Source organism: Nannobrachium achirus (genome assembly GCF_963921795.1).
Source record: "Nannobrachium achirus genome assembly, chromosome: 5".
In the NCBI taxonomy this organism is placed as follows: domain Eukaryota; kingdom Metazoa; phylum Chordata; class Actinopteri; order Myctophiformes; family Myctophidae; genus Nannobrachium; species Nannobrachium achirus.
Genome location: NC_137814.1, coordinates 279,454 through 301,338, shown reverse-complemented (window position 1 = coordinate 301,338; position 21,885 = coordinate 279,454). Strand labels below are relative to the sequence as shown.

Genomic DNA, 21,885 nt, shown 5'->3' with positions numbered 1-21,885 from the left:
GCAGTGCTCTCTTTGACGTTACTGACGTCAAAGATTGGTCCATTTTGTTCCAAAAATGTGTTGTGCAAAAGTTGACCCGCTGGTGGCGCTATAACAGGCCAATGTAAGATGGTGGTATCTGTTCCTTGACCTATTGGGAATGTGCTTGCAAGATTTCACGCACATTGCAGGCTGTGTTCATGATTTGAGGTGTTTTTGGCTTTGGCCACTTTATCGCTGCTTGCAGCTATATTCATTATTATTATTTTTTGTGTGTGTGCACTTCATAGGCATATTAGATAAAGGTCCTTAGATTGTGTGTAGAATGTTTCATGCAAATTGCAAAAAAAAAATCCTAACGGGTTTAAGCGTTTCACAAACTGCTCAAAATGATATAGCGCCCCCCTTTGGCCAATTGGGGTAAGATTGGTTTTAGTGATATTTGGACTAACACTCTACATCTTTGCCAAATGCCATGAACATGTTACTTTGCATGTATGATTTAGAGGCAGAAGAATAATTTGCATAAAACTGCAATATTAATTGAATTTATTTAAAAAAGCATGTTTCAATTTTAAAGAAATCCGATCTGACAGATCTTTAGATATCGGTCCAAAGTTCACGTAAAAAAAGTTTTGTGCACGTGGAGCGAAAATTCCAGAATAAAAGCGGGTTTACGCGTTTTACAAACTGCTCAAAATGGCGGAAAATCGAAGGGCGGAGCTTACTTAACAACGACACAGATGTCTTACGCTTGAGTCAAAGCACGCGTGTAACAAGTTGCATGTCTTCAAACGAAACGAGTCATGACTTATGCCCGTTTGAAGTTTGACTTTTCAAACGCTTCGTATAGCGCCCCCCTTTGGCCGATTGGAATATAATTGGTTTCAGTGATACTTTGACTAACCCTCCACATCTTTGCCAAATGCCATGAACGTGTAACTTTGCATGTATGATTTAGAGGCCGAAGAATAATTTGCATAAAACCGCAATATTGATTGAATTATTAAAAAATTATATTTCACTTTAAAAAAAATCTGGTTGATCAATCTGACCGTATTGGTCCAAAGTTCATGTGAAAAAAGTTTTGTGCACTTGACGCGAAAATCCCAGGAGGAGATAGATTTTTACTGTTTTTCATATAATTCCGAATTGTGGGAGACCTAAAGGTCAGAGGTCAAAAGTTAGAGGGTAAAAGTTGTTCGTCTGAGGCGCGACCCGGCACTCAGAGGGCCATAGATGAAATTCTGTAAGTCTCTGTTTTATTGTGGGCTCGCCAGTACCTGGCGAGCACACTTTAGATATTGTCATTATTGTGGGCTCGCCAGTACCTGGCGAGCACACTTTAGATATTGTCATTATTTATTTATTTATTTATTTGTTTATCTAGTAAGTAGACGGGATTTTCGGTTCCTTTCTACTCCTACATACTTAGTGAGAAAATGAAAATAAAAACATCAATGTGTTCAGTTTACAGTGGCGAAGTGTGCTATTACTTTTTACAGCAATCGGCCAAATGGTGGCGCTGTAGGAAGCCTTCGAAAGTGCGAACTTTGAACAGGTATAGCTCATGCTGTGTTATACATACAGCCATGAAACCTGTATACACTTATGCGTCTCCTCATGCCGAACAACTTTTACCCTCTAACTTTTGACCTCTGACCTTTAGGTCTCCCACAATTCGGAATTATATGAAAAACTATCTCCTCCTGGGTTTTTTTTGTTACGCGCACAAAACTTTTTTCACATGAACTTTGGACCAATACGGTCAGATTTATCTCGGTGGATTTCTTTTAAAGTGAAATATCATTTTTTAATAATTCAATCAATATTGCGGTTTTATGCAAATTATTCTTCGGCCTCTAAATCATACATGCAAAGTTACACGTTCATGGCATTTGGCAAAGATGTGGAGGGTTAGTCAAAGTATCACTGAAACCAATTTTATTCCAATCGGCCAAAGGGGGGCGCTATACGAAGCGTCTGAAAATTCAAACTTCAAACGGGCATAAGTCATGACTCGTTTCGTTTGAAGACATGCAACTTGTTACACGCGTGCTTTGACTCGAGCGGAAGACATCTGTGTCGTTGTTAAGTAAGCTCCGCCCTTCGATTTTCCGCCACTTTGAGCAGTTTGTAAAACGCGTAAACCCGCTTTTATTCTGGAATTTTCGCATCACGTGCACAAAACTTTTTTTACGTGAACTTTGGACCGATATCTAAAGATCTGTCAGATCGGATTTCTTTAACATTGAAACATGCTTTTTTAAATAATTCAAACAATATTGCATTTTTATGCAAATTATTCTTCTGCCTCTAAAACATACAAGCAAAGTCACATTTTCATGACAAAATAGTGTAGAGGGTTAGTTCAAATATCACTGAAACCAATCTTACCCCAAATGGCCAAAGGGGGGCGCTATATAATTTTGAGCAGTTTGTAAAACGCTTAAACCCGTTTTTATTCTAGGATTTTTTTTGCAATTTGCATGAAACATTCTACACGCAATCTAAGGACCTTTATCTAACATGCCTATGAAGTGCACACAAAAAAATTATAAAATAATAATAATAAATATAGCTGCAAGCAGCGATAAAGTGTCCAAAGCCAAAAACACCTCAAATCATGAACACAGCCTGGGATGTGCGTGAAATCTTGCAAGCACATTCCCAATAGGTCAAGGAACAGATACCAACCTTCTCACATTGGCCTGTTATAGCGCCACCAGCGGGTCAACTTTTGCACAACACATTTTTGTAACAAAATGGACCAATCTTTGACGTCAGTAACGTCAAAGAGAGCACTGCCTGCGATCTTGACATTTTGTGCTTTTATAGCCATTGTTTTCTGGCTTGAAGCGAGCCCACAATTGTTTCGAAGGAACAATATTTTTCTAGTTTATCTATCAGGCAGGCAGTCATATCAAGTATCAAAAAACTTCGGTTCCTTTCTACTCCTACATACTTAGTGAGAAAATGAAAATAAAAACATCAATGTGTTCAGTTTACAGTGGCGAAGTGTGCTATTATTTTATATAGCAATCGGCCAAATGGTGGCGCTGTAGGAAGCCTTCGAAAGTGCGATCTTTGAACAGGTATAGCTCATGCTGTGTTTGAGGTACAGCCATGAAACCTGTATACACTTATGCGTCTCCTCATGCCGAACAACTTTTACCCTCTAACTTTTGACCTCTGACCTTTAGGTCTCCCACAATTCGGAATTATATGAAAAACAGTAAAAATCTATCTCCTCCTGGGATTTTTTCGATACGCGCACAAAACTTTTTTCACATGAACTTTGGACCAATACGGTCAAACTAATCTCGGCGGATTTCTTTTAAAGTGAAATATAATTTTTTAATAATTCTATCAATATTGCGGTTTTATGCAAATTATTCTTCGGCCTCTAAATCATACATGCAAAGTTACACGTTCATGGCATTTGGCAAAGATGTGGAGGGTTAGTCAAAGTATCACTGAAACCAATTTTATTCCAATCGGCCAAAGGGGGGCGCTATACGAAGCGTCTGAAAATTCAAACTTCAAACGGGCATAAGTCATGACTCGTTTCGTTTGAAGACATGCAACTTGTTACACGCGTGCTTTGACTCAAGCGGAAGACATCTGTGTCATTGTTAAGTAAGCTCCGCCCTTCGATTTTCCGCCACTTTGAGCAGTTTGTAAAACGCGTAAACCCGCTTTTATTCTGGAATTTTCGCGTCACGTGCACAAAACTTTTTTTACGTGAACTTTGGACCGATATCTAAAGATCTGTCAGATCGGATTTCTTTAACATTGAAACATGCTTTTTTAAATAATTCAAACAATATTGCATTTTTATGCAAATTATTCTTCTGCCTCTAAAACATACAAGCAAAGTCACATTTTCATGACAAAATAGTGTAGAGGGTTAGTTCAAATATCACTGAAACCAATCTTACCCCAAATGGCCAAAGGGGGGCGCTATATAATTTTGAGCAGTTTGTAAAACGCTTAAACCCGTTTTTATTCTAGGATTTTTTTTGCAATTTGCATGAAACATTCTACACGCAATCTAAGGACCTTTATCTAACATGCCTATGAAGTGCACACAAAAAAATTATAAAATAATAATAATAAATATAGCTGCAAGCAGCGATAAAGTGTCCAAAGCCAAAAACACCTCAAATCATGAACACAGCCTGGGATGTGCGTGAAATCTTGCAAGCACATTCCCAATAGGTCAAGGAACAGATACCAACCTTCTCACATTGGCCTGTTATAGCGCCACCAGCGGGTCAACTTTTGCACAACACATTTTTGGAACAAAATGGACAAACTTTGATGTCAGTAACGTCAAAGAGAGCACTGCCTGCGATCTTGACATTTTGTGCTTTTATAGCCATTGTTTTCTGGCTTGAAGCGAGCCCACAATTGTTTCGAAGGAACAATATTTTTCTAGTTTATTTATTTATTTATCTAGTAAGTAGACGGGAACTTCGGTTCCTTTCTACTCCTACATACTTAGTGAGAAAATGAAAATAAAAACATCAATGTGTTCAGCCTACAGTGGCGACGTGTGCTATTATTTTATACAGCAATCGGCCAAATGGTGGCGCTGTAGGAAGCCTTCGAAAGTGCGATCTTTGAACAGGTATAGCTCATGCTGTGTTATACATACAGCCATGAAACCTGTATACACTTATGCGTCTCCTCATGCCGAACAACTTTTACCCTCTAACTTTTGACCTCTGACCTTTAGGTCTCCCACAATTCGGAATTATATGAAAAACAGTAAAAATCTATCTCCTCCTGGGATTTTCGCGTCAAGTGCACAAAACTTTTTTCACATGAACTTTGGACCAATACGGTCAGATTGATCAACCAGATTTTTTTTTAAGTGAAATATAATTTTTTAATAATTTAATCAATATTGCGGTTTTATGCAAATTATTCTTCGGCCTCTAAATCATACATGCAAAGGTACACGTTCATGGCATTTGGCAAAGATGTGGAGGGTTAGTCAAAGTATCACTGAAACCAATTTTATTCCAATCGGCCAAAGGGGGGCGCTATACGAAGCGTTTGAAAATTCAAACTTCAAACGGGCATAAGTCATGACTCGTTTTGTTTGAAGACATGCAACTTGTTACACGCGTGCTTTGACTCGAGCGGAAGACATCTGTGTCGTTGTTAAGTAAGCTCCGCCCTTCTATTTTCCGCCATATTGAGCAGTTTGTAAAACGCGTAAACCCGCTTTTATTCTGGAATTTTCGCTCCACGTGCACAAAACTTTTTTTACGTGAACTTTGGACCGATATCTAAAGATCTGTCAGATCGGATTTCTTTAAAATTGAAACATGCTTTTTTAAATAAATTCAATGAATATTGCAGTTTTATGCAAATTATTCTTCTGCCTCTAAATCATACATGCAAAGTAACATGTTCATGGCATTTGGCAAAGATGTAGAGTGTTAGTCCAAATATCACTAAAACCAATCTTACCCCAATTGGCCAAAGGGGGGCGCTATATCATTTTGAGCAGTTTGTGAAACGCTTAAACCCGTTAGGATTTTTTTTTTGCAATTTGCATGAAACATTCTGCACACAATCTAAGGACCTTTATCTAATATGCCTATGAAGTGCACACACACAAAAAAATAATAATAATGAATATAGCTGCAAGCAGCGATAAAGTGGCCAAAGCCAAAAACACCTCAAATCATGAACACAGCCTGCAATGTGCGTGAAATCTTGCAAGCACATTCCCAATAGGTCAAGGAACAGATACCACCCTTCTCACATTGGCCTGTTATAGCGCCACCAGCGGGTCAACTTTTGCACAACACATTTTTGGAACAAAATGGACCAATCGTTGACGTCAGTAACGTCAAAGAGAGCACTGCCTGCGATCTTGACATTTTGTGCTTTTATAGCCATTGTTTTCTGGCTTGAAGCGAGCCCACAATTGTTTCGAAGGAACAATATTTTTCTAGTTTTAGTTGCACTTTACGAAACACGACGAGCGTGGCTACAAACGTGCCAAAAAACATGCATACATTTTAAATATTCTGGCCGTGAGGACGATTCGTTCAGAGAACTTCATTACTTTAAGAACAAGTCTCCCACACTCTAGCTACACTCTGGACTGGTTTTCCCGCCAAAAATATCCCCAAAATACCCCAAAACACTCTACCTTTGGACTGCGATTGTGGAAGAACGGTATGACGTTTTCGAATACCGTTTGAACCACGATGAAGTCCAAAAGCGTGTGAGCGTTTTTCAAGTTTGAATCGCGTTCCTACATAAATGTATGCCAGAGTAATGAGGCTATAAAGTTTAGTGAAAAAGTAAAAATGTTAAAGTCAGATCCCATTCATTCTCTATGGGATGAAAGATTTATGAATAAAGTTAAATATTTCAAACAGTATAAACTTTTTTTCAAAATTATTAAAACAACAATGAAACTTCAAACCTCACTGAACATTTCAAAGTTGGAACGAGGTTTTTATGTGAAAGTATGAAAGAGATATAAGAGCACAAAGAATGTGCGCCAGAAAAGTGGGCACTTTTCTACATAGACTCCCATTATAAGGAGGAAAAATAAAAGTTTAAAAGTTAAATATTTCCAAAAATATGAAATATTTTGAAAAGAAAAATTTAAGCAATAATCACTGTAGAAAGCTGAACATGTTGAAATTGGAACGAAGTTTCTAGCACAAAGTGTGTTGAAGTAGTTAGATGCCGAAGAAAGTGGTCGGACCCTTGGAAGTTAGAAAGATATAATAAGTATAAACTGGGGTATAACAAGCTGGACTCGCCTTCAGCGAGCCCACAACTAGAAAATGTGCAATTTGGGAAATTGCGAGTGTGGTTGCCCGCCCCGCCCCGGCGCGAGTCGTGGGGATGCGCCGCCGGGACCCCGAGCAAAACGCGGGGGTCCGAGGGAGACGACGTCGGGACGGATAGCGCGGGGGCCGTGCGACGCGCGATTAGAAAAGGTGCCGGTCGGATCCTGCGTTCCTGAAGTAAGGATATGGTTTCTTGTTTTTAAGAAATAGGCTCCTCCCACGAGTTCCGCAAGGCGATTACGTTGTCGCGTCGCTCCTGAGATCGTTTGTGTTTCGTTTTGAGAGGGTCGTTCCCCCTGAAAAATGCGTTTTGGCACGAAACGGTTACGTTTAGCGCGTTTGTGGCGCCCCCTAAGGGTCGAAGTGGAAATGCTTTTGGGGATTTGTTGAATATCCCACCCGCGACTTGTGGTTAAAATTTTGTGTTGACTGGATGTTTCGTTTGTGATTTATGGCTGATTTTTGCGAAACGAACCCCTCCCGCTAAATTTGGAAGCCTGTTACGGACGAACGGTATGGACTATCGAAATATCGCTTGAATATGTTTATCGCATGGGTCCATAGATCATGTGTACCGATTTTTGTGACATTTGGAGAAAATATGTAGGAAAAGGAGCAAAAAGTGTGTTTTGAAGAAAATTCAAAATGGCGGAAAATCTATCCTGACGCAAATGGGCGTGGCCTATATGAGGAGATGCGTCATGACCCAAGGAATCCAGGGAAAAAATAATTTTAATTTTCCGACCTACGGTTCAAGAGTTATAAGCCAAAACGTAAAGTGAGCTGTTATAGCGCCACCATGAGGCCGAGTGATGTATTTATAATTTGATTAATTCTTGCAATAATTATGAATCTCCTCTCCAAGTTTTGAAACTGTAGCCACTATGGTTTGCGAGAGAAAAATACATGAATGTGAGTTTTTGCGACTCCCATTATAAGTCAATGGGGAAAATTAATTCACTAATAAATTAATATCAATTAAACTATACAATTTTTCTCTTAGCAAAATCATAGCACACGATTCCCGATGAAGCCGGTCGATTTGACATATGGCGCGAATGTGTGGCGCAAAAACTGTGGGCGAAGAAAGCCGTCAAACTTTTGGTTACCCTAGTTAGTATAGAAAGAAAGAAAGAAAGAAAGTTTCCCTAGAACTATAGTGTGTTGCCCTGTTGGGCAACCACACTAATAAATAACTAGAAAAATATTGTTCCTTCGAAACAATTGTGGGCTCGCTTCAAGCCAGAAAACAATGGCTATAAAAGTACAAAATGTCAAGATCGCAGGCAGTGCTCTCTTTGACGTTACTGACGTCAAAGATTGGTCCATTTTGTTCCAAAAATGTGTTGTGCAAAAGTTGACCCGCTGGTGGCGCTATAACAGGCCAATGTAAGATGGTGGTATCTGTTCCTTGACCTATTGGGAATGTGCTTGCAAGATTTCACGCACATTGCAGGCTGTGTTCATGATTTGAGGTGTTTTTGGCTTTGGCCACTTTATCGCTGCTTGCAGCTATATTCATTATTATTATTTTTTGTGTGTGTGCACTTCATAGGCATATTAGATAAAGGTCCTTAGATTGTGTGTAGAATGTTTCATGCAAATTGCAAAAAAAAAATCCTAACGGGTTTAAGCGTTTCACAAACTGCTCAAAATGATATAGCGCCCCCCTTTGGCCAATTGGGGTAAGATTGGTTTTAGTGATATTTGGACTAACACTCTACATCTTTGCCAAATGCCATGAACATGTTACTTTGCATGTATGATTTAGAGGCAGAAGAATAATTTGCATAAAACTGCAATATTAATTGAATTTATTTAAAAAAGCATGTTTCAATTTTAAAGAAATCCGATCTGACAGATCTTTAGATATCGGTCCAAAGTTCACGTAAAAAAAGTTTTGTGCACGTGGAGCGAAAATTCCAGAATAAAAGCGGGTTTACGCGTTTTACAAACTGCTCAAAATGGCGGAAAATCGAAGGGCGGAGCTTACTTAACAACGACACAGATGTCTTACGCTTGAGTCAAAGCACGCGTGTAACAAGTTGCATGTCTTCAAACGAAACGAGTCATGACTTATGCCCGTTTGAAGTTTGACTTTTCAAACGCTTCGTATAGCGCCCCCCTTTGGCCGATTGGAATATAATTGGTTTCAGTGATACTTTGACTAACCCTCCACATCTTTGCCAAATGCCATGAACGTGTAACTTTGCATGTATGATTTAGAGGCCGAAGAATAATTTGCATAAAACCGCAATATTGATTGAATTATTAAAAAATTATATTTCACTTTAAAAAAAATCTGGTTGATCAATCTGACCGTATTGGTCCAAAGTTCATGTGAAAAAAGTTTTGTGCACTTGACGCGAAAATCCCAGGAGGAGATAGATTTTTACTGTTTTTCATATAATTCCGAATTGTGGGAGACCTAAAGGTCAGAGGTCAAAAGTTAGAGGGTAAAAGTTGTTCGGCATGAGGAGACGCATAAGTGTATACAGGTTTCATGGCTGTATAACACAGCATGAGCTATACCTGTTCAAAGTTCGCACTTTCGAAGGCTTCCTACAGCGCCCCCATTTGGCCGATTGCTATAAAAAATAATAGCACACTTCGCCACTGTAAACTGAACACATTGATGTTTTTATTTTCATTTTCTCACTAAGTATGTAGGAGTAGAAAGGAACCGAAGTTTTGAGGAGAACTTGATATAGTATAGGAATAAATAATGACAATATCTAAAGTGTGCTCGCCTTATAGGCGAGCCCACAATGACAATATCTAAAGTGTGCTCGCCTTATAGGCGAGCCCACAATTAGTTCCCACATTATTACATTATTAACATATAGGGATATTAACACACCTATTGTACAATTCCTGTTTGAAATGTCAAAATATTTAAATATAAATATGCACATTACTCTCTCTGGATCTCAAACACAAGTTGGAAAACAAATCTCAAAGTGTATCACATATCGTTGCTGGCAGGAAGAAACCAACGATCTCAACTTCCCTGCTTTGTAGATCAGTGCTATTGAACTGTATTCACTGCTATGTCTGAGTGGGGGTTTGTAGATCAGTGCTATTGAACTGTATTCACTGCTATGTCTGAGTGGGGGTTTGTAGATCAGTGCTATTGAACTGTATTCACTGCTATGTCTGAGTGTGGGTTTGTAGATCAGTGCTATTGAACTGTATTCACTGTTATGTCTGAGTGGGGGTTTGTAGATCAGTGCTATTGAACTGTATTCACTGTTATGTCTGAGTGGGGGTTTGTAGATCAGTGCTATTGAACTGTATTCACTGCTATGTCTGAGTGTGGGTTTGTAGATCAGTGCTATTGAACTGTATTCACTGTTATGTCTGAGTGTGGGTTTGTAGATCAGTGCTATTGAACTGTATTCACTGTTATGTCTGAGTGTGGGTTTGTAGATCAGTGCTATTGAACTGTATTCACTGCTATGTCTGAGTGGGGGTTTGTAGATCAGTGCTATTGAACTGTATTCACTGCTATGTCTGAGTGGGGGTTTGTAGATCAGTGCTATTGAACTGTATCCACTGCTATGTCTGAGTGGGGGTTTGTAGATCAGTGCTATTGAACTGTATTCACTGTTATGTCTGAGTGGGGGTTTGTAGATCAGTGCTATTGAACTGTATTCACTGTTATGTCTGAGTGTGGGTTTGTAGATCAGTGCTATTGAACTGTATTCACTGTTATGTCTGAGTGGGGGTTTGTAGATCAGTGCTATTGAACTGTATTCACTGCTATGTCTGAGTGGGGGTTTGTAGATCAGTGCTATTGAACTGTATTCACTGTTATGTCTGAGTGGGGGTTTGTAGATCAGTGCTATTGAACTGTATTCACTGCTATGTCTGAGTGTGGGTTTGTAGATCAGTGCTATTGAACTGTATTCACTGTTATGTCTGAATGTGGGTTTGTAGATCAGTGCTATTGAACTGTATTCACTGTTATGTCTGAGTGGGGGTTTGTAGATCAGTGCTATTGAACTGTATTCACTGTTATGTCTGAGTGTGGGTTTGTAGATCAGTGCTATTGAACTGTATTCACTGCTATGTCTGAGTGTGGGTTTGTAGATCAGTGCTATTGAACTGTATTCACTGCTATGTCTGAGTGGGGGTTTTACAAACATTCAACCAATGAAAATGGTATTAAAAAGCACTCAATCAATAAGAAGATGTAAAAAATAAATAGTACATATCTTAGGCCACAGGAAAAACACACAGGCATTTTAACCAGTGTACCCTTAGTCTGGATGTATAGTGTGAACTGCTCATAAGGGGGCTTGAAAGTGCCACAATGATGCCTTAGTAGATACATCCAACCGTTTCATGAATCTGAACATTAAGTTTCTTAAAAGTGCTTTAAAAGTCCTCACTCCAGCAATGACAAACATCTCACTAGCACTGCCCCCTCTGGGTTTTTTAAGGAGTATTCTCATAGCATCATTATATGCAACTTGCAGCCTATGCATACTAGATTTCTTATAAGATGACCAAAGGTGAGCAGTATAGAGCGGTGTGCAGTATGTCTTAAACAATGACACCTTCACTTTAGTAGAACATTGACTGAACTTACGAGCAATAGTGTTTGCTTGAGCATACAGTTTTCTACACTGTCTGAAGATATCATCAGTCATTTGATCAGTAATGAAGTGACCAAGGTATTTGATTTTATTCCAGACTTCCAGATTATTGTCTGATAATTTAAATACAGGAAAATTAAGACGCTTGTCCTCTTTAGTTCTACTTATTAAAACAGCACTTTTGCTGGCATTGTATTTTATGTCATGATCTACACCATACAGAGAACATACGTCCAGGAGCTGCTGTAGACCAGCACTACTGGGACTCAGGACCACCAGGTCATCAGCATACATCAGGTGGTTTACTAGTGTTTCCCCAACCATGCAACCAGTATTACAACCTCTCAAGTGAGCAGATAAGTCATCCATATATAAATTAAGTAAAATGGGACTTAAAATTCCCCCCTGCCGGACTCCATTGCTCACCCCAAATGGGGCTGATATACTCCCACCCCATTTGACTCGCATGGTCTGGTGGGCGTACCAGTAGGCCAGGACCCGCACAATATATCCAGGCACACCTCTTTGCTTCATTTTTAAGAAGAGCTTCCTGTGATTAACCCGGTCAAAGGCCCGAGATGCGTCAATAAAACACATGAGGACTGATGAGCTACAGACATCACTATACATCATATTCATTCAGTATATGAGCTACAGACATCAGGTGAAGGAGTTTAAGTATCTCGGGGTCTTGTTCACAAGTGAGAGAAAGGGGAAGACGGAGAAGGAGATCAGCCGGAGAATCGGAGAAGCAGGAGCGGTTTTGCAGTCCCTGAATCGCACTGTTGTGAAGAGTTGTCTTTCGAGCAATCTTCCTTCCTACTCTCACCTATGGTCATGAAGTGTGGGTCATGACCGAAAGTATAAGGTCTCGGGTACAAGCGGCCGAAATGAGTTTTCTCAGAAGGGTGGCTGGTATCTCCCTTAGAGATAGGGTGAGAAGTTCAATCATCCGCGAGAGACTTGGAGTAGAACCGCTGCTCCTTCACTTGGAAAGGAGTCAGCTTAGGTGGTTCGGGCATCTAGTACGGATGCCCCCCGAGCGCCTTCCTAGGAAGGTCCTCGATGCACGTCCCACTGGGAGGAGACCTTGTGGCAGACCAAAGACCAGATGGAAGGATTATATCTCCAGACTGGCCTGGGAACGCCTCGGTATACTCCCAGAGGGAGTGGAGGAAGTTGCGCAAGATAAGGAAATCTGGAAGTCTCAGTTGGAACTGTTACCCCCGCGACCCGATTCCGGATAAGCGGTTGAAGATGGATGGATGGACATCACTATACATCATATTCATTCAGTATATGAGCTACAGCCATCACTACTCCATACATTCAGTATATGAGCTACAGCCATCACTACTCTATTGACAGCATGTCTGTAGCTCATATACTGAATGAATATGTGTGCAAAACCATTTTCATAGTTATAGGCCTACATTATAATAATTTACAGTAGTTTAGGCATTTAGTGTGATAAGGTGTACGCAGAACAATTTGTCCAAGGTTATCTGTCTATTTGTACTTATATATTATTAGCCTATAATAATTAGTGAATTAGTGATTATAATAAATATGGCATGATTGTTGTAATCATAAAGTATTATGAGTACAGTAGGCCTACTATAAGCAGATTGCGTTCATAAGGTTTAGCACGAGAAATGTTTTATCTGCTGGGTCAACAAGCCTATTCATTATTCAAGTTAGGGTTAGGGTTAGAAAACAATATGATAGCTATCTATAATAGGTCACTCACATTTATAAGAGCACAGCACATATAATAGCTACATGTTAATGTAAAAGTTAAACTGTCAGATCGCACACACACGCACGCACGCAGGCACACACACACACACACACACACACACACACACGCACGCACAACTGTTATGGTCACTTTGATCTTGTAGTTTGTTATTGACTTCACTGCACTGACATCACTGTGATGTCAGCTGCGCATTCAGTTTGTGAATGAAGTACTGGTGTAGAGACAGCATTCAGTCTATGAAGTACTGGTGTAGAGGCAGCATTCAGTCTATGAAGTACTGGTGTAGAGACAGCATTCAGTCTATGAAGTACTGGTGTAGAGACAGCATTCAGTCTATGAAGTACTGGTGTAGAGACAGCATTCAGTCTATGAAGTACTGGTGTAGAGACAGCATTCAGTCTATGAAGTACTGGTGTAGAGACAGCATTCAGTCTATGAAGTACTGGTGTAGAGACAGCATTCAGTCTATGAAGTACTGGAGTAGAGGCAGCTGTGCATTCAGTCCATAGCTCCTATTTAGGCTGCCTGCTCCAAAGACAAACACCATAGTATGGTCAATTTATTCTTAGAAATTCTGACAGGCAATTCATTTAATACTTGGAAATCAATCTATAAATTAAAATCATCGCATCAATTTTTATAAAATGTATTTTCATGTATTTTCAAAATACGTATTTGAATCTCAAATACATTTCTCTGGCCTGTATTTATATTTTGTATTTTGATAAATCTTTTGACCCAGTATTTGTATTTTGTATCAAAATACTTTTCAATGTATTTTCGCCCATCTCTACGCGTGCGTGCGTGCCTGCCTGCGTGCGTGCGTGCGTGTCTTTACCCCTGCCTTAGTCTGGGATCACTTCACTTTTCGGGTTTGTAACCGGTCTTCAACCCAGAGTCAAAACCAAAAAGGGGTCAAACTCTTTTTTCTGCTATACCACCAAAATGTGGAAAGCCTTACCGAAGGCCATAAAGGAGTGTGGATCACTAGCATCCTTTAAAATTGCCCTGAAAAACCACTTACAGGCAGCAGCCGTTCGCAACTGGTAAAAAATGAACCTAGCCCAACCCTACCCTCCCCTGCCCCTTCTTTGTATATACTGTTTGTTTTAGACTTACTGTCTTTTTTTTGTTTTTCTTTACATATCTACTGCATAGTACTGTGTTCTATTTGTCTGTCATTCAATGTTATATGAGATACTTCAATGGTTTCCAGTGGAAATAAGCTTAGTCTTTTCATGGATCTCCTTTTAGTAGACCTTGTACCAGTGAACTGTACCGTCATGAAACTGTACCTTTTCCTATGCAAACTTCTAATAAAGTCTTCAATCAATCAATCAATCAAGTCTGGAGCGGAAACCCCAAAACGTCACGTTGTAGTACTCAAAGGACTACAATTTGCCGGAAAGATCAAACTGGATACAGTTTTAACCCAAAATATTCCCCTGCGCTCAAGGACATACTTTTAGGGCCTACCTAATAAACTCCTTGATGCGGAGTAGTTTTGCTTTTGAAAAATTCGTTTGGTATATGCATCTTTTAGTCCAACTTTTAGTGCGCTGGCAAGACTACACTAGGCCACTCGAACATTTTAATAGGTATTGGGGAAACAAGCGGAGGGAACCAAATCAAAGCGACGCCGCTTCTTCTAGTGGTTTCCGAGAGTTGCGTCACTCCCGTTCACTTCATGGGACCAGGTCTTCTACGCACACATCTATTGGCGTATAGTGACAAACGGCGAACCGGAAGTTTACAAAATGCATTGAAGTCTATGAGGTGTAAAGTGACAATGAACCACGTGACCAGCGCTGTTTCTGACCCCGCGGTGACACCACTCTCTGATTATACTGCTCTGGTTTCCGCGCTCTAGGCGGAAACCAAACGGCCTGTTGTGAACGAACACCGGGCTTTTTCTCTGAGAAAGCCTGGTGGGCGAGGTTACCCCTGCCTTGACCAAACTAAACGGATTGAAAGTGTTCTCCTCCTCGCCACTAGAGGCCGCTGGCGGCAGCATCAGAATCAGCCAACAACAAAGTGTTTCTCCTCAGCCATCAGAAGATGTTCATGTTGACTTGACTCTTATATTATTATTAAATGTTATTATATTATTATATCATAATAAACCCGTGGAACTCATTGGAACGTCGTTTAAACACCGTTTAAACACAACTCGTCATAAACGTTGTTTTCCCAGCAGTTTAAAGAGCTTTAAACCTCCTCTCTCCTCTGGAGGAGAATCAGCGGTGAGCATCAGGAGGTGAAGCCGGCCAGGAGACACCCCGGGCCGGCCACAGAGTGTCTGACTCTCCGCTGTCGAAGGTGGTGGTCCGCGGACCACCATGGAGACTAAGATCATCTATCACCTGGAGGACCAGGAGACTCCCTACCTGGTGAAAGTGGGGGTCCCTGCAGACAGGGTGACTCTGGGGGATTTTAAACTCGTCCTGAACAAACCCAACTACAAATACTTCTTCAAGTCCATGGACGATGACTTCGGGTAAACAAAACAAACCGTTAATTAATAATCAGTTAACAAACAAACAAACTGGACGTCTTTTCATTGCTTTGAGCCTTGAAGACGTTTTCTGTTGTTGATTTAATTAAACTGACTGTGGCTGTGGTGCTAACAGGCTAGCCGCTTAGCTTAGCAACATGCTAGCTCTGCTGCCGTTTGTTTACATTGCGGCTGCTAGCATAACATTAGCCTGCTATTGCTAGCCCTGTGTCGGCTTCTTCAACCAATGGAAACGTCATGTCAGCTAACGATGCTAGCATGCTAACGTCAGAGAGAGAGAGAGTGTGTGTGTGTGTGTGTGTGTGTGTGTGTGTGTGTGTGTGTGTGTTGTAGCTCAGAACAGTGTGTCATTGTGTCATCATCTCTTTAGTCCCAAACCTTGTCTTTGTGAGAATTCACCGTTTCATAACAATAGTCAATATTAATAGTACTATTAGTAGTAATAGTTTGATTGATTGTCAGTATCTCATATAACATTGAATAGAACAGTACTTTATGTATCTTATATAACATTGAATAGAACACAGTACTTTATGTATCTCATATAACATTGAATAGAACACAGTACTTTATGTATCTCATATAACATTGAATAGAACACAGTACTTTATGTATCTCATATAACATTGAATAGAACACAGTACTTTATGTATCTCATATAACATTGAATAGAACAGTACTTTATGTATCTCATATAACATTGAATAGAACATTGCTTTATGTATCTCATATAACATTGAATAGAACACAGTGCTTTATGTATCTCATATAACATTGAATAGAACACAGTACTTTATGTATCTCATATAACATTGAATAGAACACAGTACTTTATGTATCTCATATAACATTGAATAGAACATTACTTTATGTATCTCATATAACATTGAATAGAACACAGTACTGTATGTATCTCATATAACATTGAATAGAACAATGCTTTATGTATCTCATATAACATTGAATAGAACACAGTGCTTTATGTATCTCATATAACATTGAATAGAACACAGTGCTTTATGTATCTCATATAACATTGAATAGAACACAGTGCTTTATGTATCTCATATAACATTGAATAGAACACAGTACTTTATGTATCTCATATAACATTGAATAGAACAGTGCTTTATGTATCTCATATAACATTGAATAGAACACAGTGCTTTATGTATCTCATATAACATTGAATAGAACACAGTGCTTTATGTATCTCATATAACATTGAATAGAACAGTGCTTTATGTATCTCATATAACATTGAATAGAACACAGTGCTTTATGTATCTCATATAACATTGAATAGAACACAGTACTTTATGTATCTCATATAACATTGAATAGAACAGTGCTTTATGTATCTCATATAACATTGTATAGAACAGTGCATTATGTATCTCATATAACATTGAATAGAACACAGTACTTTATGTATCTCATATAACATTGAATAGAACAGTACTTTATGTATCTCATATAACATTGAATAGAACACAGTACTTTATGTATCTCATATAACATTGAATAGAACACAGTACTTTATGTATCTCATATAACATTGAATAGAACACAGTGCTTTATGTATCTCATATAACATTGAATAGAACACAGTGCTTTATGTATCTCATATAACATTGAATAGAACACAGTGCTTTATGTATCTCATATAACATTGAATAGAATACAGTGCTTTATGTATCTCATATAACATTGAATAGAACAGTACTTTATGTATCTCATATAACATTGAATAGAACAGTGCTTTATGTATCTCATATAACATTGAATAGAACACAGTGCTTTATGTATCTCATATAACATTGAATAGAACACAGTACTTTATGTATCTCATATAACATTGAATAGAACACAGTACTTTATGTATCTCATATAACATTGAATAGAACAGTACTTTATGTATCTCATATAACATTGAATAGAACACAGTACTGTATGTATCTCATATAACATTGAATAGAACAATGCTTTATGTATCTCATATAACATTGAATAGAACACAGTGCTTTATGTATCTCATATAACATTGAATAGAACACAGTGCTTTATGTATCTCATATAACATTGAATAGAACACAGTGCTTTATGTATCTCATATAACATTGAATAGAACACAGTACTTTATGTATCTCATATAACATTGAATAGAACAGTGCTTTATGTATCTCATATAACATTGAATAGAACACAGTGCTTTATGTATCTCATATAACATTGAATAGAACACAGTGCTTTATGTATCTCATATAACATTGAATAGAACAGTGCTTTATGTATCTCATATAACATTGAATAGAACACAGTGCTTTATGTATCTCATATAACATTGAATAGAACACAGTACTTTATGTATCTCATATAACATTGAATAGAACAGTGCTTTATGTATCTCATATAACATTGTATAGAACAGTGCATTATGTATCTCATATAACATTGAATAGAACACAGTACTTTATGTATCTCATATAACATTGAATAGAACAGTACTTTATGTATCTCATATAACATTGAATAGAACACAGTACTTTATGTATCTCATATAACATTGAATAGAACACAGTACTTTATGTATCTCATATAACATTGAATAGAACACAGTGCTTTATGTATCTCATATAACATTGAATAGAACACAGTGCTTTATGTATCTCATATAACATTGAATAGAACACAGTGCTTTATGTATCTCATATAACATTGAATAGAACACAGTACTTTATGTATCTCATATAACATTGAATAGAACACAGTGCTTTATGTATCTCATATAACATTGAATAGAACACAGTACTTTATGTATCTCATATAACATTGAATAGAACACAGTACTTTATGTATCTCATATAACATTGAATAGAACACAGTGCTTTATGTATCTCATATAACATTGAATAGAACACAGTACTTTATGTATCTCATATAACATTGAATAGAACACAGTGCTTTATGTATCTCATATAACATTGAATAGAACACAGTACTTTATGTATCTCATATAACATTGAATAGAACACAGTACTTTATGTATCTCATATAACATTGAATAGAACACAGTACTTTATGTATCTCATATAACATTGAATAGAACAGTGCTTTATGTATCTTATATAACATTGAATAGAACACAGTACTTTATGTATCTCATAACATTGAATAGAACACAGTACTTTATGTATCTCATATAACATTGAATAGAACACAGTACTTTATGTATCTCATATAACATTGAATAGAACACAGTGCTTTATGTATCTCATATAACATTGAATAGAACACAGTACTTTATGTATCTTATATAACATTGAATAGAACACAGTACTTTATGTATCTCATATAACATTGAATAGAACACAGTACTTTATGTATCTCATATAACATTGAATAGAACACAGTACTTTATGTATCTCATATAACATTGAATAGAACACAGTGCTTTATGTATCTCATATAACATTGAATAGAACACAGTACTTTATGTATCTCATATAACATTGAATAGAACACAGTACTTTATGTATCTCATATAACATTGAATAGAACACAGTACTTTATGTATCTCATATAACATTGAATAGAACAGTGCTTTATGTATCTTATATAACATTGAATAGAACACAGTACTTTATGTATCTCATATAACATTGAATAGAACACAGTGCTTTATGTATCTCATATAACATTGAATAGAACACAGTACTTTATGTATCTCATATAACATTGAATAGAACACAGTACTTTATGTATCTCATATAACATTGAATAGAACACAGTGCTTTATGTATCTCATATAACATTGAATAGAACACAGTACTTTATGTATCTTATATAACATTGAATAGAACACAGTACTTTATGTATCTCATATAACATTGAATAGAACACAGTACTTTATGTATCTCATATAACATTGAATAGAACAGTACTTTATGTATCTTATATAACATTGAATAGAACACAGTACTTTATGTATCTCATATAACATTGAATAGAACACAGTACTTTATGTATCTCATATAACATTGAATAGAACACAGTACTGTATGTATCTCATATAACATTGAATAGAACCGTGCTTTATGTATCTTATATAACATTGAATAGAACACAGTACTTTATGTATCTCATATAACATTGAATAGAACACAGTGCTTTATGTATCTCATATAACATTGAATAGAACACAGTACTTTATGTATCTCATATAACATTGAATAGAACAGTACTTTATGTATCTCATATAACATTGAATAGAACACAGTACTTTATGTATCTCATATAACATTGAATAGAACAGTACTTTATGTATCTCATATAACATTGAATAGAACACAGTGCTTTATGTATCTCATATAACATTGAATAGAACACAGTACTTTATGTATCTCATATAACATTGAATAGAACAGTACTTTATGTATCTCATATAACATTGAATAGAACAGTACTTTATGTATCTCATATAACATTGAATAGAACACAGTACTTTATGTATCTCATATAACATTGAATAGAACAGTACTTTATGTATCTCATATAACATTGAATAGAACAGTGCTTTATGTATCTCATATAACATTGAATAGAACACAGTACTTTATGTATCTCATATAACATTGAATAGAACAGTACTTTATGTATCTCATATAACATTGAATAGAACACAGTACTGTATGTATCTCATATAACATTGAATAGAACAATGCTTTATGTATCTCATATAACATTGAATAGAACACAGTGCTTTATGTATCTCATATAACATTGAATAGAACACAGTGCTTTATGTATCTCATATAACATTGAATAGAACACAGTGCTTTATGTATCTCATATAACATTGAATAGAACACAGTACTTTATGTATCTCATATAACATTGAATAGAACAGTGCTTTATGTATCTCATATAACATTGAATAGAACACAGTACTTTATGTATCTCATATAACATTGAATAGAACAGTGCTTTATGTATCTCATATAACATTGAATAGAACACAGTGCTTTATGTATCTCATATAACATTGAATAGAACACAGTACTTTATGTATCTCATATAACATTGAATAGAACAGTGCTTTATGTATCTCATATAACATTGTATAGAACAGTGCATTATGTATCTCATATAACATTGAATAGAACACAGTACTTTATGTATCTCATATAACATTGAATAGAACAGTACTTTATGTGTCTCATATAACATTGAATAGAACACAGTACTTTATGTATCTCATATAACATTGAATAGAACACAGTAATTTATGTATCTCATATAACATTGAATAGAACACAGTGCTTTATGTATCTCATATAACATTGAATAGAACACAGTGCTTTATGTATCTCATATAACATTGAATAGAACACAGTGCTTTATGTATCTCATATAACATTGAATAGAACAGTACTTTATGTATCTCATATAACATTGAATAGAACACAGTGCTTTATGTATATCATATAACATTGAATAGAACACAGTACTTTATGTATCTCATATAACATTGAATAGAACACAGTGCTTTATGTATCTCATATAACATTGAATAGAACACAGTAATTTATGTATCTCATATAACATTGAATAGAACACAGTACTTTATGTATCTCATATAACATTGAATAGAACACAGTACTTTATGTATCTCATATAACATTGAATAGAACACAGTGCTTTATGTATCTCATATAACATTGAATAGAACACAGTACTTTATGTATCTCATATAACATTGAATAGAACACAGTGCTTTATGTATCTCATATAACATTGAATAGAACACAGTGCTTTATGTATCTCATATAACATTGAATAGAACACAGTCCTTTATGTATCTCATATAACATTGAATAGAACACAGTACTTTATGTATCTCATATAACATTGAATAGAACACAGTACTTTATGTATCTCATATAACATTGAATAGAACACAGTGCTTTATGTATCTCATATAACATTGAATAGAACACAGTACTTTATGTATCTCATATAACATTGAATAGAACACATTGCTTTATGTATCTCATATAACATTGAATAGCACACAGTACTTTATGTTTCTCATATAACATTGAATAGAACACAGTGCTTTATGTATCTCATATAACATTGAATAGAACAGTACTTTATGTATCTCATATAACATTGAATAGAACACAGTGCTTTATG

The 21,885-nt window shown here is 36.8% G+C and overlaps 1 protein-coding gene across 1 annotated transcript in view; it reads left to right on the top strand.

Moving 5' to 3' along the window:
• The first annotated feature begins 15,269 nt into the window (after window positions 1-15,269).
• Window positions 15,270-21,885, top strand: part of LOC308284664 (segment polarity protein dishevelled homolog DVL-3-like) — a 51,262-nt gene continuing 44,646 nt past the window's right edge. Inside the window, exon 1 of the mRNA XM_080725363.1 lies at window positions 15,270-15,669. Within this exon, the coding sequence (XP_080581489.1) occupies window positions 15,512-15,669 (158 nt within the window). The 5' untranslated portion in view covers window positions 15,270-15,511. The remainder of the gene's footprint in view (window positions 15,670-21,885) is intronic.